The following is a 24,848-nucleotide window of genomic DNA, read 5'->3' on the forward strand; positions in this document are numbered from 1 at the left end:
AATAATAGGCAGACCAATCATTATACAATCCAGTGCATCGTAAAATAAACTATACTTGACATCGTGAAATTATTAATTGTATCAAAACTAATCTGCCAATTTAGGAGAATTACGTCGGTATCATTCAGAAAAAACGTAAACAATTTTGAAAGAAACTAAAGGGCTGTAAATCTATCGTTTGCCTTTTTTAGTATGAAGTTAAAAAAAAAAAAAAAAAGACTACCATATTGACCCGCATAAAAGACGACCCTGATTTTATGACGGCCCCTTAGTTTTAAATTAGTTATAACTTTGATTATAATAAGAAGCCTATACTTCGCCAGGGATGTGAAAGATACAGGTAGATGATTGTTTCCATATGATGAATATCTAATTTGGGGATGAAAGTGTGTTATTCCCATGGCTGATGACAGTGATAGACTATCATTGCTTATTAACACGATCAGTTATCACCAGAGAGCATATTCTTTACACAGGCAGAAAAGACAGAAAAACAAATCACAGCCAAACTACGTCTACATGACATAGTTGTCTGCTTGTTTTTTGTTTAGTTACTGAGAGGCTAGAAATGTCAGGCATGGGCATGATACTTGTTTTCTTTCTTTCTTTTTTAATATTGTTCGACTCAGCCAATAAAACTATGGGGAGCGACGCAATTACATTTATGATAGCTTAAGTGTCACCTCTGTGGTTACCTGTGACATTTGAAATCCAAAAGGCAAAAATGAACTAATAAATGAATAAATCAGCGCCTTTACTTTAATGCGCTTCAGCGTCAAAACAGGGAAGTAGTGTTGTGAATTGCAGCTGGCTTCTTGGAAATGACAGTAAAGAAATCAGGCCCGAAGAGGAAGTATGCTCATATTAATGACTGAGAGCCTGGGCGTTTCTAGGTCCTAGCGCCTGCCCTGCATCACCAAATTAAAAGCCTAACTTGCTGCCTAATCTATAAGGCCTGAGGTCTACAAAACTCCCTTTACAAATGATAGCTTAGACCAGAAACACTGACGAATTTATCATACATTTACCTGTATCATATGTTTCACTGAGAACATGATAGGTTTAAAAGATAAAAAAAAACAACTAAAAGTATCAACATGTGAATAAAAATAAAGACATTTAAAATAATGAGTCTTAAACAGTTTATTAGAAAGATGTAGACAATAAAAAAAGAATTTTCACTGTAATTCAACATTTGAAGTTCTTCAGTCTGTGATACGCAGTCAGGTTGAAATACACAACAACTATACTCATACTTGTCTCCCCTTACATTTTATTGACAGTGCAAATATAATTTGGTCATTACACGCTGCCATATCACCCCGACACTCTCTTTCCAACAAGAGAGGATCTATTCTACATGAACAAACTGAGTGAACCTTGAGGGTAGCAACAAACCAACCGGATGCTGTTGAGGCCCAACTAAGCTTCAAGCCTCTTAATTGTCTGAAAAATGTTACTTTCGTTCTGCAGTTGGATGAGTGAGAGTGTTAAATGGATTTGGAGAAAACCACTGTAAAGATACTGAACCATAGGGAACTTGATCAACTCATGATAAGGAGCGTTAAAAAGAGAACCGAGAAGAAGCGGTATGTACTTTCTGCGTGAATTCCAGAATATTGCAGTTTTACCAACGTAGACGGACAGGTGAAGACGTTAAGGGAAATACATAAGCTGGAAGGCTAAGCTACAGAAACACGTAATGGTTTCCTGGATATCTAATACACGCCACATGGAAGGCATTAGAGGAACCCAATCAGTAAATGCATCTAATCCTCTGAGGTACAAAGCTAGTGTCTTCTTAAATCATAGTCTTTAAAGATAAACTACATCAATCAACTAACTTAAAAAAAAACAAAAAACAACACAACATTGGGAATGGGTGGGCGTAAGACAATTCTTTTAAACCACAATTCATTTGCAAATAATTTGTAAATCTCTTTAACATGTATTGCTCAGTTGAGGACAACTATACAGCTTTTCAAACAAATAATGTGTGCTTAGTTGTAATAATTAACAGTAAAACAGGATACCCAAAAGGTGCAGTACTGCAAATGGAAGTGGAGATAGCTGCTCTGTACAATACTATGCATATCAACCTTCAGTGGACTGATTGGTAACGAGTTTTGGAGCTGAGGCTATGGATTTAAATATGGCTACTGACTTATATGTACAGTTTTTTTGTCACTGCCTTCAATTTCAAGATATACAGTTTTTTTTCCCCACCACTGATTCCTCCTGCCTTCTGTTCTTGCATTTCTCTTTCTAGGGTTTTACAGTCTTCTATTCCAAAGTCGGCATTTCTGAAAATAAAATGATGAAAAGGAGACACATTAAGCCTTATGAGTAAAACAACTGCATTTCAAAATGGAACATGTGATATTGAACTTCTTTAAAAATCTGTCAAATAAATCAGTATCATAACTACTATTGTTGACAATATAGTCTGAAAGAGAAAAAGAAAAAATACTTACTCTCATCATCACTATCAGACTCATCCTGAAAAGCAGAAAAAAAACACACATGGTTAAGCAATGTAAGATCTTCAACAAATCATCCCCCTAGGTACCGGTTCAACAAGAGTTCACTACAATTTAGGATTATGGGCTGAAGCCCCAGAAAACATCAGTTTCATTATCAGTTTATTGATAGAAGTATGTAAACAAAGTAACAAAGAAAAAAAAAAAAAGATGCTTACATCATCAGCACCATCTAGGCCAGGTAGGTCATCGTCACCTCCCATGTTGTTCATCATCTGGAATGTGAAAAAACAGCCAGAGCCAGATCATTCACTTTCATAAAATGGCTCCCAAGCATTCATACCCTATCTCCAATGATGCCACTTCTGAAGGCCTATATTCACAGCACTGAAAGTAGACTAAAGTCAAAGATAACTCTGTGACTTTTGCACTTCAAAGTCACAAAAATAAGGCATTTTGATTGCAGAGCAAAAGCATATACTCTTTCACTGAATGTATAAGTAACGATTTTGATACTAACAAAAACACTCTCTCTCATACATATACATTAGGGCTGCTCGATTATGGAAAAAATCAAAATCACAATTATTTTGGTCAATACTGAAATCACAATTATGTCTTTGAATTTGGAACAGCATTTATTGAACATGTTTGGAATCCAATGCCTATGTTGCCGCCCTAGGCGAAATTATTGGCTTGCGCCCTTCCATGTTACTACTCTTACCGGCACCAGTCGGCCGTGGCATCAGGCGAGCCGGCCACAGCGCCGGCTGCTTACTTGTCAAATCTGGCAGACCTGACCGGGTGGGCGCGGTACCGGCGGCCGGCCCACCTGATGCCGGCCGGTGCCGCGGCCGGACCGCCTGATGCCGGCCGGTGGCTTTTTTATTCAAACAAGGTTTTGTCCATATGAAAAGTAGCCTATTTTTCCAAAAAAGGGTCTTGAAAAAGAAGGGTCATCTTAAAATCAGGGTCGTCTTTTATGCGGGTCAATATGGTAGTTTTATTTATTTATTTATTTATTTATTTTTTGAGGGCACTCGTGCGCCCCCAAGTAGATTGCGCCCTGGGCGGTTGCCCACATTGCCTATAGCAAAAACTGTCCCTGCCCACACTAATGAAGTGGTTCTACCTTTTTTATCAGCCAAGCGACGCTGCTCAGCCTCACCCTCTGAAAACTGACAAAATAATCGTTTTTCCTCTATTATATTAATTTTGAGATCGTCTGGAGCCAAAAACGTAATCACGATTAAAATTCGATTAATCGAGCAGCTCTAATATACATACACACATATTATATATATATATATATATATATGAATGAACATGGTCAAAATGAATAAATAAGTAAAATCAAATCTGTCATCATGTTTAATTTATGTAGATCAATATATGTTGATTGATGCATTTCACTCACGTCTGAGAATTGGTCGTACTGGCCAAACTCATCGTCCGAGTCATCTTCCCAGTCTTTCCAATTGTTGAAGTCAACACTGAGCCAAGTCAACTGCAGACATGAATGATCAAACATACTTAGTATGGTTATCTGAAGTAGTAGTAGTAGTAGTAGTAGTAGTTTTATTTGGTCATTTAAGAGTAAATTAATACAATGCAATTTTCTTTCACTTTCATTGAGATAACAGGCCGAGAAGGTGTAGGCTGAAGCCTAAGCTTATTGTGCCTACCCTTTAGACCCTTAAATATCTTCTTACTAGAAAATACAACAACACAAACATTTCACCACCTTCATTTGTTGAGTGGCATTCAAATATTATGCTTAAACAATTATCAGTTATATCCATCTGTCACACTGAATTTAGACAAACACTGCCCTTTATATTCTAATGACATCTTTACATACATCTGTGTGTGTGTGTATGTGTGTGTAACTGACCTTAGCCTTCTCTTTTGTTAGCCTAGGCCATGCCTTCCCTGGCTCTGCTTTTCGTAAACAGCACAACACTGAGCGATCTGTGCGTTTATGTTTGGATTCCTGTGTTGCAGAGGAAAAAAGACATGACATTCAATGTGGTTGATTTCTCTCTACACTTTGTACAATGAAATCCACAGTACTGCCTAGACCTTCTGCAACAAGATGAAATAAAGCAGTGATTCAAGGGAATCTTACATTTTGATCAATGGCTTCAAAAAGGTCTATTTCATTCTCGTGTTTGACATTGTCGGTTCCTCCAAGACAACTGAGGGGAGAAGCAAAGGAAATTTGATGAATTATCTGTTGAAGGAAAGAGTTAATCACCAAGACTGACTGTAACAGTTAAACCAGCAAATACATTTAACAAGATATTCACATGTAGATACAGTTTAATTTTTGTTACAAGACATAATTTGAGACATCCATACCTGAAACCAAACTTTGTTTTATCAAAATTGACCTTAACATCCTTGCTGTCTGCTACACAGAACTCAATGAAAACGGAGTCTCTCCTATCGTACCACTTGGCAGTTGCTGGATGCCTAGAAAGGGACAGGAGACACCAAAACATCAACACTGGTCATTTACAAAACTAAAGCCTTGTTAGTTTAAAGGTGTGATTTTTTTTTTTTTTTTTTTTTTAAACAATCTGAGTAGTAAACTAACAAGTGCAATTTCATATTAACCCAATTGCTACAAACAAGAAAGTCCTGCAGCCTTTGGACAGTTTTTAACATTGCTGTAGTCTGGTTCAAAAACTCCACAATGGCTGCAGATAACTCCTAGTTGTTCATATTTGTTGTTAGACATGGTGTATATTAAGGGAGTGCATAATAGATAGATAGATAGATAGATTTTTATTGTCATTGCACAATCATATACGTATAATAATGCAACGAAATTAGGGCTCAGTCCTTTCGGTGCAGGGGAGAATAGAAAGCATCGTGCATCTTGCTAGTTGAATAGCCAAGTCCAGTAATAGATGGCTGCAGCCATGTCTCTGATATCAGAAAAAATTCAACAGTCACGGAAACACTTGTTGGGTGTGCAAGCACAGATCGTCATCCCGTCATCCCGTCATCCCGTCATCCCGTAATACAGACCACCTGTACTAAAGGGCGAAAGGGCCGGGCTTCAGCTACAGTAGCTTGGCATCAAAAAGTTAGCCTATTGAGTTACCATTCAGCATCCAATTACTCAGAGTGCTCCTGTGTCCAGATGACCAAAGCAACAAAAAAGGTCTTTGCATAATAACAGCAGATGTGAAAACTTGACTCCTCAATAACATGAAATGCTTATAAGTCACTAAGTCACTCAACAAGGTCATTAAGATGGGTTAAATTTGTTTTTTTATAAGCCTTATGAACATTACAGCAAACCTAGTCTGACTTGTCGTTGCCAAAGATACAACAAGGCACAATTTCCATGGAATAATGAAGGCCTGGTCGTGACTAATAAGTCAAGATCACAAGCTCACCATCAAAGTATTCCTGGTGTTCAAATCATATCACTTCAATTAAGCTGTGTAAGGTTAATGAATTTAAAAAAGTACAAATGATCCAAGATCCACATGCATTATCACCATGACAATAATAAAAACACTGATGACATGTACAGGATGTTTCCAGTATTTGTTTATGTTCTCCACAATTGCCTGTTTGATGTTACATCAATGAGAAGTGGGCGAGCCTATCACTAGTAACCCAGCGACTTGCACTTCCATGTGTTCAAGCGATGGGATATCTTTGATGGACAAGAGCAACGTCACCCGCAGTTTTATGATGACTGACATTATTCTCTGTACATCATCTATGACCTTAGCTTAACATCAAATCCTCTTAAAAGTTACCGTGAACCAATCAAGGCGTCATGATGACCGTTTGGCTTTTTGTTGCCGTTATATTGGCGAGCTAATGTTATGTCGCTGAGCAGCCAACAGTGAGGCTGGGCGTCAGGTTAGCCAAGAATAGTCTTAACTCTCATTTAATACGTGAAATTCCCCTCTATGTTCAGGTATGATACTGCCTGCAAATGAACTGATGGGCTTCCAGTCAGGGCAGCTCTGAACGCATGGCTAGCCGAAGCTAATGAGGTTAGCCATATTACGTTAGTAAAGCCATGCGGTGCACCTGACCCAATGCCACGAGCAAAAGCCACAGATTTCTGTCAATCACCGCAAACCCATGGATATTAAAATACCGGCTAAGGTGTCTAATGGGTACTCTGGCCATTGTGTGAGGTTGTGGCTAACTAGCGAGTGAGTTAAGGTTAGCTTACAAGTCAGTGAGGCAAGGCCAACCCTCCCGCCTTTGCCAAAGCATGTTGTTAGACGGCTAGCGTTAGCCATGCTAGCTAGTTAGCACCTCAGGTTAAGCTAGTGCTAGTGAGCTATCCTCAGTTGCACTCACTCGTCATTTTTCTGCATAACTTACATGTCTGTTTAACCGGTCTTCCTCTTCACAGATAGCACCCGTCTTACAGGTTTGCTTATGACAGCAGACTGAGAAATGCCCAATACAATCAATGCAGCGGCTCCAGACTGTGGACTGGACTCCGGATCTTCCTGCGTATCACTCGATGAGAATGACGTGACTGACGCAGTTAGCGCGCACTAGACGTTTCTAGAGCTTTCAGCCACAGCTGCCGGTGATGTGAGCAAGGCAGCAGGATGCTCACGTCTCCACCCTTCATGTCCTCCTCAACCTGAGCAGAGTAACATGCCCCTAGTATGCTGCAGGTAAATGACTTGCACTTTGAATCATGACTTAAAGTGATCATATACCGAGATACACACACACACTCACATCTACACAGAACTAAGTGTAAGTGGTTTAGATTAGCGTGTGGTTCACACGGAGTCAAACATGTTATGTAAAATAATGGGGATGATATGCAGAGCAGCTGCCATCGAAATAGGAGCTGTGTCATCCCATGGTGATATTCAAATTCATATTTGACTACAGGACTGACTACAAATTAATGGGTTATTTATCACATTTTTCAGATCCTAAATTATGTTGAGCAACCAGAGAGCTAGGATTTAATCATCTGTGCACCTGCATCCATGGGCACACACACCTGAAGATCCTTGCTTAAAGCACGATACACAACCCTGCACCCAAAACAAAACCAGGAACCCCCCATCCCCATTCCAAAAATCATACACATAAAAAAAAAAAAAAAAATGAAAACACAAACACAAAATTTCATTTTAATCAAGCCACAACTTTATTTCCATCTTGGGTATAAACTGTATAAACAAGCGTAGATTAAATCAGCAACCTTTCTTGACCCCTTTGCCGCCGGTGTCCCACTACATTGTCAACTCCTGAAAGAGATTTACAAAAAAGACAAAGTCACTATATGTGTAAATGTAAACAGGCCTTTTCATGGTTACATACTGACTTCTCTTCTCAGGACAGAAAATTTGGCTTCAGTAAACTCAGAAGAACGAAAGTCACTGTATCAATCATCACAGAAGAGTTTTGACTTCATTACTCCACAGATACAAAATAACCAGTAGAGTTTTTTTTTTTTTTTTTTTTTTAAATCTTACCATAATAGCATTGACAATGTCATTGTTGTTATTTTTCAGGGCGCGTACGGCCTTCGCCCGCGACACGTTGGCTTGTGACATCACGAGTTCAATGTCCTTCACCTCGACCCCGGTCTCATCAACCTATATAAAAAAAAGGAAGTAACAATTTTTAATACATCAAATTGAAATACTTTTTTTCAGTCAACGTGCATATTAGCTTATATCCTTTTTCACTCAACAGAATAGAGCATTTTACCTCTTCCTCTTCGCTCTCCTCTTGTACAGTTGGCGTCTGTGTGTTTTCTTGGATGTTTGATACAGCTTCTCCCTGTACCTTGAACTTTTCTGCAGCAGCCAGCTGGGCTTGCTGGGAAAGATCCTCAATCTAAGTAGTGAGAAAGAAAAGGGAGAGATATCAATACCACATCCTTTGATTACTTCTTGGCTGAAGGACGTCATGTACCATCGTGAATAGGCTGCTGTTCATCACCTGAATTGCTCAATGGCTCTGTTCTGCCATTTTACAAAAAGCCAAGACCAACTATGACAGACTCATTTGACAGCTATAAATGCGACTATGGATAGCTGACTCATTATAGAGGTAAATTTCAAAATCAATGGCCCTACCATTGTAATCACTGAACACTAAGTCCTACCACTGTAATTACAGGCTCAGTGACAGGTAATTGAAACTTGACAACTGAATGTCCAAGAGTAGATAACCATACTAAGACAAAATGATCAGGTGTGATAAAATAATTTTACAATGAAATAATGTTAGCACGAATAAGTAAACAAATGTTTCTCCAGTCTCATTCAACCATTTGTGCACATGCATTGTTCATGGGAATGTTTGTGAAATGTCATCAAACCCATGTGTAGACGGACAGCTCCAACACTGGTTTCAATGGCAGCTATGCACTTTACAAGGACGAGCCTAAACTGACAGGTCAACTGCCTAACCTCATGGCACGTTATTGCCATTAGGTGCAATAATGCCAGTTTAATATTTTGAAATGTAAATGTATGAGTGATTAAAACTTGCAATGACTGAGTCGTTTTAGGAAGCTCATTTAACCAAATGTACATTTTGTTTTTATAAACAGAATGTAAAACCTTTATTGTGTATGACAAAAATTAGACTTGGTAAGCTACAGCTTCCTAACATTATCCAGTTAAATTCATCACAACATAATATTATAATCACTACAAGCAAATTATTTGAGGTGATGTGTATTGTCTCATTGGGACTCTGAAATGTCCTGGCTCACGTGGGCCGCTTAAAAATTTTAATTTACCTGCAAGAGGTCTGGAAACATGCCTCCAGGCCAGCACACAAATGGCAATCTGGAGTCCTGAATAAAGTTCTGATAAGCTGATAGCATCCCTGCTGGTTACATACCTTCGCCTCTCCGAAGACAATGTAGGTGTCTGATGCAGGGCTCTTGTAGACATCTGGTTTGGTAATGACGAATAGGATGTTCTTGGATTTGCGAATGGTGACCCTGGTGACTCCTGTTACCTGCCGGAGACCAAGCTTTGACATTGCCTGCAGAAAATAAAAATTAATCAGTGGTTTAATTATTCACGTGACTGTTTTGACAACCAAATTCATATTTACAATGTAGTATCACAATGTCAAGACATTACCTTTCGTGCCTTCTTTTCACTGCGGCTCTGTTTGGCTTTGCTAACAGGTTCCTCATCTATTTCAGCAGCAGCTGCGAGCTGTACAAGATATCAGAATAATCATCCACACTTTATACAGCCAAGTAAAACAGTGCCAATAATTACTCAAATTGGAAAATGACCTGCTAACAGTCACAACATGACTAATGCAAGTCATACTAAACAAATTCTCTTCTCAGGGACAGAAAGGGCTTCAGTAAACTCAGAAGAACGAAAGTCACTGTGTCAATCATCATCGAAGAGTTAAAGACCAAGGTTTTGAGCAGCAGATGTTGAAATGATCTTTTCTACTGAGATTCTGTCTGGACAAGTGAACACAATACACCAGACAAGGCAAACCAGACCGATTCAAACATGTCCACTAATGTGTGTTTCTGGAAATGGTAACCAGGATTCAACTCTTACCTGAGCCTGTTGTGTCTGTGTCTGTGCAGAGTCCTGTTCCTCCAGCTCAGGGACTGATTCATCACTATCAGACTCTGTGCCAGATCCTACAGAAGACATCCATAGAAACACAAGTTAGTCACAACATTAAAACCTGTTCATGTCTACAAACTTACCAAAAAACCCGAATCAAACCTGGAGAATAAAATCAAAATAGATCAATTAATGATCAAAATGTTTGGATGTATCTGAAATGGAAACCTGTTTTAAGTGCTTTCTAAAATCTAAAGAACCACAAAACATGGATTTAGGTTAAGAACCTGCAACTGCTATTACTTGCTGGCTCAAAGTCAAAAAAATGCAATTAAGATCCATTTTAACTCAAATACACAATACTGTGCATCACGGCAAGGACCATGTAACACCTCCATTATTCAATACCACTGACATTTCTCCCAATTGTGGCACTACAAATTATATACCAGTGACAACACAAAAAAATGTAAACTTAAATACAAAAAGATGGAACAAAATTAGAAGATATGACAATATAACAGGTTTATGTTTCTGTGGAAAATTAATTGCACTGGGCATGAGCAGTGACTTCAACAATTAAGTAACATCTTTGAAACAGGCCAGTGTGAAGTTACATTTCACCCAAGGTTACTGCGAACTCCTGAACCTTGCCTTGCTTAAAGAATGGCATATTTAAGCATCTGTAAAATTACCATAATGTATTGACGATTGGGAAAACACAGTTGGGACAAACAGAGAAAGGAGAAAATACCCTTGTCATTCTTGATCACAGGTTCCACCTTGGCTGGGGTTTTAGCAGGTGTGGGGGCAGGTTTGGGTGCTGAAACAGGTTCGGATGGCGTACTAATTACCTCAACCTCAGGTTTAACAGGGGCAGGTTTTGCAACTGCCTCCGCAAATGTGAGCTTCTTGCTTGCTTGGGGAGCAACAGCTGGCTCAACAGGAGTGGGCTTGGAGGGAGCAGATGATGGCTGCACTGCTGCTTTGGTAGCAGGAGTGGCAGCCGGCTTAGCAGCCTCAACAGGCACATGCTTGGCCTCGGTGGCTTGCTTAGCAGCCTTAACAGTAGCTGGTTTGACATCAACGACCTCAACAAGAACAGGTTTAGGTTCAGCAGCCGGTTTGACATCCTTGATAGGCGCAGGTTTGGCCTGGGCAGCTGGTTTAGCAGCCTCGACGGGCGCAGGTTTGGCCTGGGCAGCTGGTTTAGCAGCCTCGACGGGCGCAGGTTTGGCCTGGGCAGCTGGTTTAGCAGCCTCGACGGGCGCAGCTTTGGCCTGGGCAGCTGGTTTAGCAGCCTCGACGGGCGCAGCTTTGGCCTGGGCAGCTGGTTTAGCAGCCTCGACGGGCGCAGCTTTGGCCTGGGCAGCTGGTTTAGCAGCCTCGACGGGCGCAGCTTTGGCCTGGGCAGCTGGTTTAGCCGCCTCGACGGGCGCAGGTTTGGCCTGGGCAGCTGGTTTAGCCGCCTCGACGGGCGCAGCTTTGGCCTGGGCAGCTGGTTTAGCCGCCTCGACGGGCGCAGCTTTGGCCTGGGCAGCTGGTTTAGCCGCCTCGACGGGCGCAGCTTTGGCCTGGGCAGCTGGTTTAGCCGCCTCGACGGGAGCAGCTTTGGCCTGGGCAGCTGGTTTAGCCGCCTCAACAGGAGCAGCTTTGGCCTGGGCAGCTGGTTTAGCAGCCTCAACGGGAGCAGCTTTGGCCTGGGCAGCTGGTTTAGCCGCCTCAACAGGAGCAGCTTTGGCCTGGGCAGCTGGTTTAGCAGCCTCAACGGGAGCAGCTTTGGCCTGGGCAGCTGGTTTAGCAGCCTCAACGGTAGCAGCTTTGGCCTGGGCAGCTGGTTTAGCAGCCTCAACGGGAGCAGCTTTAGCCTGGGCAGCTGGTTTAGCAGCCGCAGTGGGTGCAGGTTTGGCCTGGGCGGCTGGTTTAGCAGCCTCAACGGGAGCAGCTTTAGCCTGGGCAGCTGGTTTAGCAGCCTCAGTGGGTGCAGGTTTGGCCTGGGCAGCTGGTTTAGCAGCCTCAACAGGAGCAGCTTTAGCCTGGGCAGCAGGTTTGGCAGCCTCAACAGGAGTAGGTTTTGTCTTGGCAGAAGGTTTGGCAACATCAACAGGTATGGACTTAGGCTCAATTACTGGCTTGATAGCCTCTGCTGGTGCAGCTTTTACAGCCTCAACAGGTGCAGACTTAGTAGCAGCTTGAGGAGGCTCAGCAATTTTCTCTGCTTTATGGACACCAGGGGCAGACCCTGCAGTCGACTTCATTTCAGCTGAAGGTTTAGATTTTTCACCCTCTTTCTGAACAGGGGGTGTGAAAACTGGCATCTTGACTGGCTTCTCAGGTGGGATGAGGGGAGGAAGATCATCATCATCTACGACTGCAACAACAGGAGCAGATTTTGGTGAAGCTGCCTTAACTTCAACTGATTTGGGAGGGCTGGAAGCAAGAGTATCTGAAAATGACACTGGAGCTGGAGCAGCAGGCTTTGAGGTAACTTTAAAAGCAGCAGGGGCTGCAGTGGCCTTTTTGTTGGTGGGTGAGGGTTCTTTTGGCTTAACTGGGGCAGGGTTAGCCTGAACTACAGGTGTGTCTGGCTTGGGTTTATCTCCTGAGGTGGCCTTGCATTCGTCAGGGATAGGAGCAGGCACAAATGCCTCTCCTTTCTTAGCTTTTCCTTGTTTGCCAGCCTTGACGACTTTTGGGGTGGAGCGATTACCGTGACCAGCATCAGAAGAGCCTCCAGGTGAGGCAGCTAGGGGAGACGGTAGGGGTGAGAGTGGGGTAGAGGATGGAGTAGATTTAGGGGAGGTGGGAGAGGAGGAAGAGGCAGACATTGAGGAGCGTTTTCTTCTGCCAGGGACAGCCTTTGGGGCGGAAGAACCCGGCCCACTCTTGGCATCTTTGCCCTTGGGCTTAGCAGGGCCAGAGGCAGCCTTTGGTTGCTGGGAGGAAGCTGGGGCAGGAGGTGTAGCTAAATAAAAAAACAATATTCTTTAAAAAAAAATCATTGGGGCAATTAAGGCCTTAGTCATGCAAGTTAAATGATTGCAAGAACCAAGAGGCAGTTATCCTTCAAAAGGTTAGGAGAAGAACACAACGCCTAGTTTTGGAACATGATGCAAAACACCATTCAAAATGCATACTACATACTACAGTCTTACACACAGGAGAAAAAAAAAAAAAAAAAACACACAGTGACAACGCTCTTTGGACAAAAAAAAAAAAATTTCCCAGATGTACCACTAGAGTATTTTGTGACATGGTAAATCACAGTGCTGTGTTGCAGTTAACCTATATTGTAGACGCATGCCATAGTTTGTTTTTTGTTTTTCCCCAGGTAGACATAGTATCCGACAGACAGTTAATCTAAATATTTTCAAAATTGGAAAGTGCAATATCCAGATCTCAGGAGGACCCATTTTTTGATAAAGGTGAAAGGTGTGATTATTATCATTAACTGTAAAATTATTCACAATCGGATTTAAAAAAAAAAAAAAAGTTCAGCCCTACTTTGAAAACTCATGTATTAATTCCAGGGTTGTTGATATAATCAAACTGTTAACACTAGATGAATATTATTGACCAAAGGTTGGCTATTTGACCATAAATACATTAGTTGCATTTTATTTGCGTGGGGTGCTGTTACTCTGCAGAAATTAAATTAGCAAGGAGAGCATCACCACTAAAACTGCACTAGGCTATTTTGTTCAAACATGCAAGAATGCTGTCAGGTTGGATGGTACTGCTACAATGGACTGGCTTGCTTCAAGGTAGAAAAACTTTTAGAGGCTGCAGCCTGCCCACAACAATATTAAAATGTTGAATCCTAACGTAAACACCAAGTATGAACACCAGATGAGAAATCGATCTAAGGAACGTTTAATCCCTAGTAGGCGCAAAAATCTCTCTCTCACGTAAAATACAACATTCGTGAAATTTACCCTACTACCTAACTCAGGTACCCTACTCAGTGACATCCTGCTGAAATACACAATTTTTACAAGAGAGAATCAATTTTGATCTGTGGAAAGGGCTGCAATTATTCAGAAACTGATTTATCACTGAATTGGAGTAGGCGCTGACAAGACCACGGAAGCTGGAATGAATGATGCAGACTTCTAACATAAAGTATTAATGCCTGACAAATGAGTAAACAAGACAGAACTTTAGGTAAATAAGGCAGGTGTCCCACCAAGACAGAGTTCCCACTACCATTAACAGGGTGATGAGAAACAGGACTAAGTGTGTCCTCGCTGCTTGCCAAGATGTTTTCCACTTTGGGTTAAGTGGTAAATAGACTCTGTACTGTACATGCCTTGTCTGAGGATATGACTGTCTTCCTTCACAAGAACTAGGCCAAAACACATCAAGCTAGTTTAATTTAAAATTTAGGACTCCATTTGGTTTGTGAAAAAAATACACTTTAACCGCCACTGATGTCAATTATGTAGAAAATTATGTGCATTCAAAAGTAAAGAGCTATGCAAGAAGACAGAAGTGGTGCGAGCTCCAACTTTTTACACATGGAAACCCACCTGACACATGCCGGGTGGAAAGGGATGGACCTGCACAATTGGAGGTCACCTTTGACTGGATGGCCTTAGAGAGCAATATAGTAGGTTCTTTCTCAAGATTTTCATTTTGAGTGGCCACGTCAACATTCACATCTCCAGGTAGTATATCGACATTTTTAGGAGCTGCATCGAGGCAAGTATTCTTCGGGCCTTCTTCTGCATGCCCTGGCACACCACCTTCCTTCTCATCTACACTGCCTGTGCTCAGCTCTTCAGAAGCAGCCGCTACCCCTGGTTCTTCCACAACAGACTTTGCAAAAGCGTCAACCACAATCTTGTCAGGCACTTGGCTGGCAGATTGATCAGCAGCAGCAACTGACTCCTGATTCTTAACTACCCCTTCAGGGAGAGCTTCACATTCACAAGTGTGTTTCTCTTCTGTGGCAGGAACAGGAGCCTCAGTCGGGGGCACACATTCTTCAGTCACTGCTGAGTCAACAGGGGTTGCTTGTAGTGACACAGGTGTCTCCTCCACACCAGTATCTTCAGTTTGCTGGCTGATCTGTGTTGTAGCTGCACCATTTAGTTGATCACCAGCAGCCTCAGCATTAGCTTGCACGGGTGGTGGTTGGGAGTCTCCCTCTTTAGAGGCAACAGAGATTTCTGGAGGCATAGGACTCTCCAGTGGGGATGCCTTGTTCCCAACAGGAACAGCCATCTCAGGATGAGCAGAGGAACTCAACACCGTTGCAGCTGAGGGAGAAAGAGCAAGTGGAGCAACGGGGGGGAAGGGCAGTCACAGCAGTTGTGTGAGGAGGTATTCTGCTTGTGCACCACACATTTTAAGAAAACTTAATGGATATACACTTACAGTGAACGTGGGGGTTGTGCACAACACACTGACAGAAAAAAGTGTGTTTGTGAAGGAGTTCAGGGATGCAATAATGAAACAAAATCTTGAATTACCAGTGTAAAACGGGGTGCTGTGCGCATTCAAAAGAATACGTGCCCATTTCCCAAATACCATGCAGTGTCCAAACATGAGATGAATGCTGGAAGAACTCCTTTAATCCCAAGATGTACAAAGCCTATCCAAGGAAATAGAAACTTTTCAATACATATACAGACCAAGATGAACTAGACCAACCACAGCTCAAGTGAAATCCCTCCCCGCAAACTGCACCACTGTGTAAGACTGGAAATTATGACCTTAACATCAGTCACTGTTTTGTAGAAAATAGTTTTATCCTGAACACCCCCTGAAAATAATTTTCCTCTTACGAGTCAAAACTTGTCCACGCATAAAAGACCTCAACTCACCTAAAAGCATCTATTTAAATCCCCATTCAATATAAATGGCATTCCTTTGCAGCAACCAGTGATTTGTTAACTAATGTGAATTTCCTTCGGGATGAATAAAGTATCTATCTATCTATGCAATCTCTTTTGCTTGTTATGCTTCTAACATTCTTGTGGCAATGTTAAGATAACTTGTGAAAGGTATAATTTATGGTTTTGTGTCATTCCACCTGAATCCGTGATACTTGATATCAACATGTCAGTCGCTAAGAAAATTAAGTGCCTAGTCCAAGCAAAAGGCTTTAAAGAATAGCCTAATTGTGCAGGCTCAATACTTTACAACAAAATAAACCGTTTTAAAGAAAAGCCCAAGAAGAAACACAGGCACCGTTTTGTGTTAATACAGAAGATGTGCTCAGTACAAAAGGCTGCAATTATACACTTGAAGGCCAGACTCAAATATGCACAATTATAAAAACACACCAAACACTGTGCCATCACTACTAAAGACGTTAAATCCACTCTGTGCAATACTGACTGTCAATGCATATTCTGTACACAAGGAAACATCATCAATTACCATGCATGTGCTTAAAAACCCAACCATCAGTGCAAGCCACCACGGCGCATTGTGAGTCGTTTAATTGAGGGGTCCTGGATTACCCTTTTCAAATGAAGCAATATGCACCACAAATGTCAAAACTAAAATGTATTATTTTTTTAAAGAGCAAATTTGAGTAAGCAGCCATTTTAGTCTCTCCAAGAGGCATTTGCCACTGATTTGATAGTGGTAAACAACTTTTATTGGAAATCTCATGCCACTGAATAGTTTTAATTATTTCATTATATAGTAACTACAATCAATTAAGGATGACTAGAGAGAAAAGTTGTCATTACAATTGAAAAGCAGTGGCTGGTGACTTCTGCTGCCAAAAATGTGTCAGTGAGCAAAGTGCTGCTGCAAATTCGGCATGATAAAGATCACACTTCTAGTGACCAGCCCTATAATTGCTGGAAGTGTAAAACACATGCTTCCTGAATACAGCACCATGCAAGTGTCCCAACAGATGTCTAGTGACAGTGTGAAAAAAAAAAAAAAAAAAAAAACACCATCACCTGTTGGATCATCTCAGTGTCTGGGGTGGCTGAGAGTGAATTCCCTCAACAAAACCAATCTATAAATACTATGAAAAAAATACTATGAAAAAAGGGTGGACACCGACTTTAACCACTCTTACTGTAAGATCAACAAGCACTTGAGCTCCAGGACCCCTCTGACACTCATTAATACAAAGCATGCGAGTTATGGCAAAGCTCATACGCACCAGTTTCTACTTGAGGCTGCTGCATCTCCTGCTCGGTGACTGGGACCGTTTCTGTGGCTTCACCAGGCATGGTTGCTGATAAGAAAAAGAAGGGTAGGCGCAATTTATAGCTCAAGATAACTTTCTCTTGTGACACAAAGCAGCTTTAGGTAGTTAACGTCGCCGTATGACTTTCTAAAAACTTGAGCCGGCTTGCTTTGGCACACAGCTTATCGCTAACATTACCACTGGAAAAAAATGTCCAGTTGGGTCGCTTTGTAAATTAGTTGACACGACTTGTTTGGCGAGCCTGACAGCTGGTGACAGAAACCACGCTTCAATATTAGCTTCAATGTTAGCAAACTTGTTCTGTCAGTCTGAGCAAAGCGGCTAACTTAGCTAACATAACACACCTCAACGAGTCTAACTCTGTGGCTTTTTCCGCCGTCTAAACGTGGCTTTTCAACTAATAAACCACATGTCACGGCAGTCAGCTTCACAGGACTGTCACACATTTTCTCCTACGGCCTTGACAAGCTACTCGGCTCGCCTGTAACCAAAGCTGCCTGGCTAGTCGGCTGGTAGTCATGTTCCCCCATTTTGATCCAGCAGTCGGCCAAACAACCGCACATATTTTACAAACTACAGGACGGAGGACACAAATAAATGTACCGAGGTGGACATTGTGCTCTGTTTAAACGCAATTTGCATTTAGTGCCCTAGTCAATGAGTAAAAAACAGCCGGATGATGTTAGATTATCGACAGAGACACTCACCGACTCAGGATGCTATATCCAAGATGGCTGTAAGAGAGGATTTGTGACCCCCGTCTCGCCGTGATATCCGGTTGGAGTCGCCGCTTCTCCTACCGGGTCATCTCTTTGCTCAGTCGGGCCATGCAGCCTAATCCTGTCGTTTTCTGTCTACTCTCTAGTCTTTATTTTCTAAATGCATCAAATATTCCTCAACATAAAACATATTTAATGCCATCTAGTTTAAGCCCTCAAGCCCATGTGCTGTTTGGGATTTAACTGCCACTAATATAAGGGAGAGGCGCACTTTACATTAGATAGAAATGGGCCTTCATTTAAAATTCTGTATTAGTAACAATCATATTTTTTTAATCATTTAAGTATGTAACATTTGATATCCAGTACAAATTGCTCGGAGGGTTTAGGTCACCATTTAGTTGACATTTACAGACATCTGACATCTATTTGTGTACCTCCTCCAAATGATTCCTGTTACAGTTGCCAGTTTGAGTTATGTAAAATAAATTAAAAATAATTAAAAAAAATTGCATTGCATAGGTTGTAGACGAAAAAAGTTCTTAACCGTTACATGATTTTATTTATTTATTTTTTTAAAAAAGGGTTGCAATATCTTCTTTTATTTTGTTTAAATTTATTATAAAGACTATACAACAGTAAAATACAAGCAGGAAAGAGTAATACAATGAGATATCGACACACTCCGGTACAAAAATGTAGAAGAAAAATGTATGATCTTATTAAAGTTTTGTTTAAGGTTGGATCCTCACTGGGAGTGACAACATTATACAAAAAAATTTTCCACTGGGAAAAACAAAGCATCATCATCATCATCACCAAAGCACAATGTTCAATAAAAAGGGACATTGCATTTTTTTTTTTTTTTTTTTTTTTCATATTAAGTAATGTGCAACAATGAAGCGTGCACTTCTAGGTGTGTATCCCGTTGTGATCACTGAGCTGGTTCAGAAGTCCTTCTGAAGATCTACAAGGAAAACAAAACCACAAGAGATATTTTAGAAAAACAAAATGAATGCCCATAATGACGTCAGTCTTCTCCTTGTTTCATGATGTAATTTCTCACAAAACCTTACCACTTTTTCGGAGAAGTTCTCCTTTCCATGAGCGAGCCATTCCATCCAGAAACTGATCCAGGTATTTCACATACTTTGCCAGGCTTGTTCGTTTGTAATCTGTGGCAAAAAGAAAACACTGTTTTGGCCAATTTTAACTGGAATATTTTATAATAAATGCAGTCAATTCTAATTGTTAGGCATTTTAATGCTTTTAAAGATTTTTATTTTTAAGATTTTGAGGATACACTTTGAATAAATTTAAGCCAGATTTTTTTTTTTTTTTTAAATCGTCTTTTTGTTATTCATATGAGCACTGCAGGTAAGTGTAAAGATCAGTACTGTATATTCGGTCAGTTTGGGATTACTGACTACATGTCTCTGACAGACTCCTTTAGCTTCAATAGCTGCTGCTGCTGGAATAACTCTAACACACTTTTTCATACACAGAAACCTGGGACAAGTAGGTCTGTGGATTTTTGTGGATTTCTCTCTTCAGATAATAAAGTGAATAGTTTGGTTTGTTATGTGCATGTAAATGTAGTATATGAGTGTGAGTGTAAAGTGAGTTAGGTTAATCTACGACAGACATTTTCCCAAGCATAAAGTATGCGGGTCAGTGTTTTGTAAAATCTCAAATGTTGAATTTCAAACAGAAAAGCTTGGCAAATTTTTACAGAAACATTAAAAGATGGTTAAATGTAATTTGATAAAATGTTTATGGGAACTGAGAAATCTGAGAAGTCAGATTTAAGACTAATGACTTTTAAGGCCTAGTATTTATAAAATTGAATTTGAGACATTTTAAGACTTTTTAAAGACAGACTGCAGACCCCGTTTTTTTTTTTTTTAGCGTGCACTGGAGGACCATCAGGCTGTTTACCACAATATATGGACATCCTAACAATCCAGAGGGGGGTTCAGACTGATGTGAACTGCCCCAACTGTATGGAACAGTTATTATTTATGACCATCTAGATGGGCTTCACATGTTCAATCCAAAAATAGAGACCAACAGCAGCCAATGAGGGCCCGGTTTACAGTGATGTGAAGGTTAAAAAATACAAAAAAGTTATGCAGAGACTGTCAATTCTTGTTGCTGAAAACATATTAATACTAGTATCATGACATGGTAATACCAGTCCTGCATCCTTAAAGAAGTATGGAGACTCTCAAAAGTGTTCATGCCCTAAGAAGAGTAAAAACACATAAGAAAAAAATCTTGACTCAGACTTTCATAATTCATGCATCAAAGGGTTAATGTGCATATCAACATGTATTGATTGCACCACTTTTTCAAAATCACTTAGGGTATTTAAAGCCTTCTAGTGGGTCTTCAGTCTTATGCACCTCTAATTTTTCGTCGCTCAGCTACGTCTTTCTCATTTTCTTTCTCCTTGGTTTCATCCTCCTCTTCTTCCTCTTCGCCTTTCCTCGGCCGATCCAGCTCCTCGCAGATCAGGCTAAAAGAAGTTATAGCATCAGCTTTGGTGATTATCAAACACCGCGAACTTCCACATAGTAGAGCACTATGAGACAGTGAATTATCACTTACCTGATTGTGGGCACATCAAAAGGATCAAACGTCTCCAATTCTCGCAGGTCAATGGGAACAGAAATGCGCCCTGGCCAGACGTGAAAGAGATAAGCAACAGTAAGAGATTCAGCCTTCTGACTGTGGTATAGTGATCATGTCATCTTCATCTCACGAAATCCCCACCTGTTTTTGGATGGACACTGAACGGGCTCTTCAGCAAATGGTTCACGCCTTTACTGACGTTCACATCGAGCCGAGGGTAACAGTACTGCAACATGATTTCTTTCTCGAAGTATTGGCCCTTCTTGACAGCAGCCTGGATGAGGAAAGGTTATCACTTATTCATTATGTTAATGTATAAACAACAATGTGACTACACTACTGTGATGATGTGATGCAGGTATGAGGACTGACCTGTTTGTTTTTGGCCAGAGCCTTGAGCCTCCCCCAGCGCTTCTCAGGATTTTTCTCAGTTTGGAAATGCTGCAGTAGATCCTTTCTGACATGTAACGACTGAGTCAAGGTACGCTCCAGTCATTAGCAGGTATATTTCTGTACACTGTAAACATCTGTGTACATTTTGTAAACAAAGAGAAATCACTATGTCCATACTGCAATCACAATATTCAGTGGGAAAAAATATGCAATACTGTGCAGCTGTGGCGTGTCTATGTATGCGCTCTTGTAAGAAAAGCATTGTATTTAACAAAAGGATATCTTCAGGCACAAGAGCCAGCACTTTGTCAATAGATTCCTTGTTGCTCAGTATGTTCTGTTCCTGTAGTGCATACTGGGAAAAGTAGTGCTCCACCACTGTCAAAGACTCTCTGTTGGGATTACAAATAACAATAAAAACTGAATGATATAACATCGCAGTGGTGCCTCACACATCAAATCAAGCCGCTCATCTTGATGAAGGAAACAATTACTGTCTTGATGACAGTAATTGTTGCAATGTGAGACCATCATCAAAACAAAACATGTAAGGGTACAACACTTCTTCACACTTCTTACCTGATGAAAGGGTGAATTGGATCTGTCAGCACAACTTTCCTCACGGTCTCTTCACCACCCTGTTAAACAGCAGCAAATGGAAAGACGCAAAAATGATGTCAGTGGTTCTTTCATGGCTTCTACAGATAATGTGGTGTCTGAGACAGTCATTTATTTGATAATAGGGCTGGGAAATATATCAATTTTATATGAATACTGTAATGTTAGACTAGATATCATCCAGGATTTTGAATATAGTAATACTGAGACAGGACAAAAATGTTGCCCTGGCCTGGTTTTAAAGAGCTGCATTACAGAAATGAGCTGCAATTTTCTGACCTTATTAGACTGTTACAGCTGCTCTATTATTTGCCTCTACCTGCTTGTTCATATCCACATTACTAATGATGTTTTTTTTTTTTTTTTCATAATCTCACAGCCTAGGTATTTTGTGAAAACAGCAACAGTCATCCCTACAATGTCTTCATAATACTGATAGAGAAATTCAGTCAAAAATATTGTGATATTTGATTGTATCCATATCACCCAGCACCTATTTGATGATGTGCCTGGAAGCTTCAAAACCAGTCTCAGCTTTGGATGTTATATGTTAAAATATGTTTTCCTGGAACAAAATACCAGTTATTCTTATGTCTGTGTCTACAGTTTGGATACACTGTGCTCATGCCTGTGCCTTGATGAAAGTTGACTAAGACAATATTGACTGTTCATCATAGCAGCAGCTATACTTGATGATAATAATGTGGAGTTTTGCGTATTCCCAATGACTACCCTGTTTCTCAAAGATATTAACATTACAGTTTTTCCCAAAGCAACTGTGAGAGCACCTTTTTCAGTGATCATGGGGTATTTATAAGAGAAACAGTCTTGCTTGCACATCCAATCTCAATAGGATCTAAGCTCACTGGAACTCATTCTGTGTCTGCATCCTCATAGATGCACCCATCCCAGTAACAAACACACACGGTCCAGCTCTGTCCCTCACTCCTCATGCATGGTGGGGTCCCATTACCTTCACCAGGCTGAGGTATTCTGCCACAGCAGAGCGAGCTGCCACAGAGAGCTTCCTGGCAGCCTCGTCACACACCCAGCAATGCACTCCTCTCCTCCCAGAATAAACCCACAGTAGGTGCCGGAAACCAAAGTCGTCTGGAATATCACAGATGATGCACATGATGCATGAGTTTCACCAGCAACACAATTCCTTACCAAATTACTATTCTGCAAAAAAAAAAGAAAATTCATGGAAAAATACAGATAAAACAAGTTGATAACCAGAATTAAATAAAAAAAAAAAAATGACACACAAACCTCGAAGAGCTCTATCCAGGATCCGGATAGCGATGGTCATCAAGGTCCAGCACTTGGAGCAAATATCTGCAGCACTGAAATGCGATAACTGCATATCATCTCTCTTGTCTGTTTTTAAGTGTTTAATTTATGTGTTGTGCCAAGTTTACAGTCCTCTTGCACCTCTTCTATGACTGTCAGGACATACCCTGTTAGTTTTCAATGCATATCATGCGAGACAAAATCGTACACATTTATTATACCTGCAGACTGAAGTGGTTCTGTTTATCAAAGTGGATCAACATGTATTTTTTTCAAATTTCAATCAACTAATTAAATTCATATAACATTTTACCTGCAGCAGCTTCTGACATCATCATAATCTGTCATATCAATATCAAAAACCAGCTCCTTCTCCAGGGCCTGGAAGGTTCCCGACTTCACGGTGTTGTGTTGATTGGGCTGTGAGAAACAAACAACAACAACATCATCATCATCATCATCATCAAACAAGATCAAATTTGTACATGAGCAGTTCAGAGAGAGCTGACATTGTAATATATGACTGGATATCATCTTGGATTTTGGAAATCATAATATTGTCACATGGCATAAGTGCTGTCCTCTCCTGGTTATAAAGGCTGCATTACAATACACGTATGTAATTTTCTGAACTTTTACAAGTTTTCTTAAGTCTGTTCTGGAAGTTGTTTTTTGTCTCTACCTACCTAGTAATCATATCCACATTACTAATGATGTTTATCAAAACTCTTATTGTGTAAATTTTGTGAAAGCACTAGTAGTCATCCCTACAGTATAGTCACCAACATCAATATCAAAGTATTTAGTCAAAAAATATCACGACATTTTATTTCGTCCATATCACCCAGCCCTTGTGACAATACAGAACAAGACTGGTGAACAGCAATCCCACCCTGTGACTGTACACTGCCCCGATGTCAATCTTGTACGGGTTCATCTTCTGCATCTCCTTCTCCAGCTCGTTCTGCGTGCTGAAGGACTGGTAGCGCACGTAGATGTCATCTTTCAGCGTGAAGGAGAACTCCCGGTTCTGAAAGTAGTTCTTCTGCACTGAAGGCAGAAAATAAACACAAACACGTTACCTTTACTGACTGCTGTGTGCTCTCTGGCTTTGTCTGAGGCACAGGCTGGGCTACAACTGAGTGTCAATATCCAATAACAGGAGGACATTGTGGTGAATATTAGGCAAAATGCGTAAACTTTTGAATTAGGACAAGCAAACGACGACCCTCTCATAGTGGTTGACGTTGATCCAATAAGCTAACAGTTGACTTAGCTCCCCTGCTAGCTTCCCTGACACGGATAAGCAGCACACTGACCTCCTCCGTAGTTGAGCCAGCGGTAATACTGAGAAAACGGGAAGAGTCTCCGGTAGTACAGCGGCAGTAAGTCCGGTAAAGAGGCCGGGTCATAGTCTGAGGACGGCATTTTCTACAATAATGTGTCTGATTGTGGTGTAAACTAACGCTGCGGGTTGACAGCTTAGCTTCGTTATTTTGCTCTGAGAGCGCGCGCGAAAGTCTGAACGAGGGGACGGTAGAACCAATGAGAGAGGGAGGAGGCAGTGACGTCACCGCAGTGAGAAAAGCCGTTTATGTAAACTTAAAAAAAAAAAAGGAAATACATTAACGACCGAGGAATCAGATAAGAGAAAGAAAAAAACTCGTATTTGGGTAATTCTTGTGCTGATGAGGCTTTATGTCACATCGAGCTTTCTTTACACTCAACCTTTTATCCTAAAGCGGAAGAAAGGGCGGAAGTAGCACTAACGAAGTGAGAATCATGGGATTTGTAGTGTTGAGTGTTCCTTCGAAAGGACTCGTGAATGCACAGTTAATAAAGCTTTTTGCATTCATTTCCATTTTCCATAGAGAGCTTTTTTATGTATTTATGTGTTTAGTCCCATATCCAATAAATATATAGATATAATACCCCAAATTGTCTCTAACATGAT

General features: G+C 40.8%; 4 protein-coding genes and 2 non-coding genes across 7 annotated transcripts; all 6 read right to left on the reverse strand.

Moving 5' to 3' along the window:
• Positions 1–1,125: 1,125 nt before the first annotated feature.
• On the reverse strand, positions 1,126–7,045 carry ptges3b (prostaglandin E synthase 3b (cytosolic)). Its single transcript, XM_030056131.1, has 8 exons — positions 6,846–7,045; positions 4,842–4,955; positions 4,609–4,678; positions 4,375–4,473; positions 3,898–3,987; positions 2,699–2,755; positions 2,475–2,499; positions 1,126–2,303 (listed from the first exon to the last, which is right to left on the reverse strand). Coding segments are annotated over exons 1-8 (477 nt in total). The 5' UTR covers positions 6,848–7,045; the 3' UTR covers positions 1,126–2,283.
• Positions 7,046–7,617: 572 nt separating this feature from the next.
• LOC115361729 (nascent polypeptide-associated complex subunit alpha) lies at positions 7,618–18,096 on the reverse strand. 2 transcript variants are annotated; one of them, XM_030055319.1, is made up of 9 exons: positions 17,945–18,096; positions 17,190–17,264; positions 14,587–15,318; positions 10,046–10,131; positions 9,602–9,679; positions 9,354–9,500; positions 8,208–8,336; positions 7,970–8,092; positions 7,618–7,741 (listed from the first exon to the last, which is right to left on the reverse strand). In XM_030055319.1, exons 2-9 carry the CDS (start codon positions 17,257–17,259, stop codon positions 7,727–7,729), a joined length of 1,380 nt encoding a protein of 459 aa, XP_029911179.1. In that variant the 5' UTR covers positions 17,260–17,264; positions 17,945–18,096; the 3' UTR covers positions 7,618–7,726. The 2 variants fall into 2 exon arrangements, with proteins under 2 accessions (XP_029911179.1, XP_029911180.1); XM_030055320.1 differs by lacking the exon at positions 14,587–15,318 and having other exon boundaries at positions 17,945–18,094.
• On the reverse strand, positions 7,822–7,895 carry LOC115362829 (small nucleolar RNA SNORD59). The gene has a single exon (XR_003928558.1). It is a non-coding gene; the product is annotated as a small nucleolar RNA SNORD59 (small nucleolar RNA).
• Positions 9,811–9,882, reverse strand: LOC115362830 (small nucleolar RNA SNORD59). The gene has a single exon (XR_003928559.1). It is a non-coding gene; the product is annotated as a small nucleolar RNA SNORD59 (small nucleolar RNA).
• On the reverse strand, positions 10,138–13,227 carry LOC115361728 (ice-structuring glycoprotein-like). Its single transcript, XM_030055318.1, has one exon. The coding sequence runs from the start codon at positions 12,883–12,885 to the stop codon at positions 10,717–10,719; it is 2,169 nt and encodes a 722-aa protein (XP_029911178.1). The 5' UTR covers positions 12,886–13,227; the 3' UTR covers positions 10,138–10,716.
• Positions 18,097–18,764: 668 nt separating the features above from the next.
• prim1 (DNA primase subunit 1) lies at positions 18,765–24,430 on the reverse strand. The gene is made up of 13 exons (XM_030056818.1): positions 24,214–24,430; positions 23,787–23,944; positions 23,208–23,314; positions 22,874–22,947; positions 22,575–22,711; positions 21,563–21,621; positions 21,266–21,375; positions 20,963–21,054; positions 20,732–20,864; positions 20,567–20,636; positions 20,362–20,474; positions 19,033–19,131; positions 18,765–18,923 (listed from the first exon to the last, which is right to left on the reverse strand). The coding sequence occupies exons 1-13, from the start codon at positions 24,320–24,322 to the stop codon at positions 18,904–18,906; spliced, it is 1,281 nt and encodes a 426-aa protein (XP_029912678.1). The 5' UTR covers positions 24,323–24,430; the 3' UTR covers positions 18,765–18,903.
• Positions 24,431–24,848: the final 418 nt, after the last annotated feature.

The sequence above is a fragment of the Myripristis murdjan genome, chromosome 7 (genome assembly GCF_902150065.1).
Source record: "Myripristis murdjan chromosome 7, fMyrMur1.1, whole genome shotgun sequence".
Taxonomy (NCBI): domain Eukaryota; kingdom Metazoa; phylum Chordata; class Actinopteri; order Holocentriformes; family Holocentridae; genus Myripristis; species Myripristis murdjan.

Coding starts and splice junctions, on each gene's coding strand:
- ptges3b (XM_030056131.1), bottom strand. Junction 4,679..4,841: donor AAAACAAAGTTTGGTTTCAG/GTATGGATGTCT, acceptor TTCTCCCCTCAG/TTGTCTTGGAGGAACCGACA. Junction 2,756..3,897: donor AGTACGACCAATTCTCAGAC/GTGAGTGAAATG, acceptor TTCACATTCCAG/ATGATGAACAACATGGGAGG.
- LOC115361728 (XM_030055318.1), bottom strand. CDS start 12,885: ATGTCTGCCTCTTCCTCCTCTCCCACCTCCCCTAAATCTACTCCATCC.
- LOC115361729 (XM_030055319.1), bottom strand. CDS start 17,259: ATGCCTGGTGAAGCCACAGAAACGGTCCCAGTCACCGAGCAGGAGATG. Junction 9,501..9,601: donor GTGAAAAGAAGGCACGAAAG/GTAATGTCTTGA, acceptor TATTTTCTGCAG/GCAATGTCAAAGCTTGGTCT. Junction 8,093..8,207: donor AGGAGAGCGAAGAGGAAGAG/GTAAAATGCTCT, acceptor TTTTTTATATAG/GTTGATGAGACCGGGGTCGA.
- prim1 (XM_030056818.1), bottom strand. CDS start 24,322: ATGCCGTCCTCAGACTATGACCCGGCCTCTTTACCGGACTTACTGCCG. Junction 22,948..23,207: donor GATGTCAGAAGCTGCTGCAG/GTAAAATGTTAT, acceptor ATCGCATTTCAG/TGCTGCAGATATTTGCTCCA. Junction 21,376..21,562: donor CCAATTCACCCTTTCATCAG/GTAAGAAGTGTG, acceptor TAATCCCAACAG/AGAGTCTTTGACAGTGGTGG.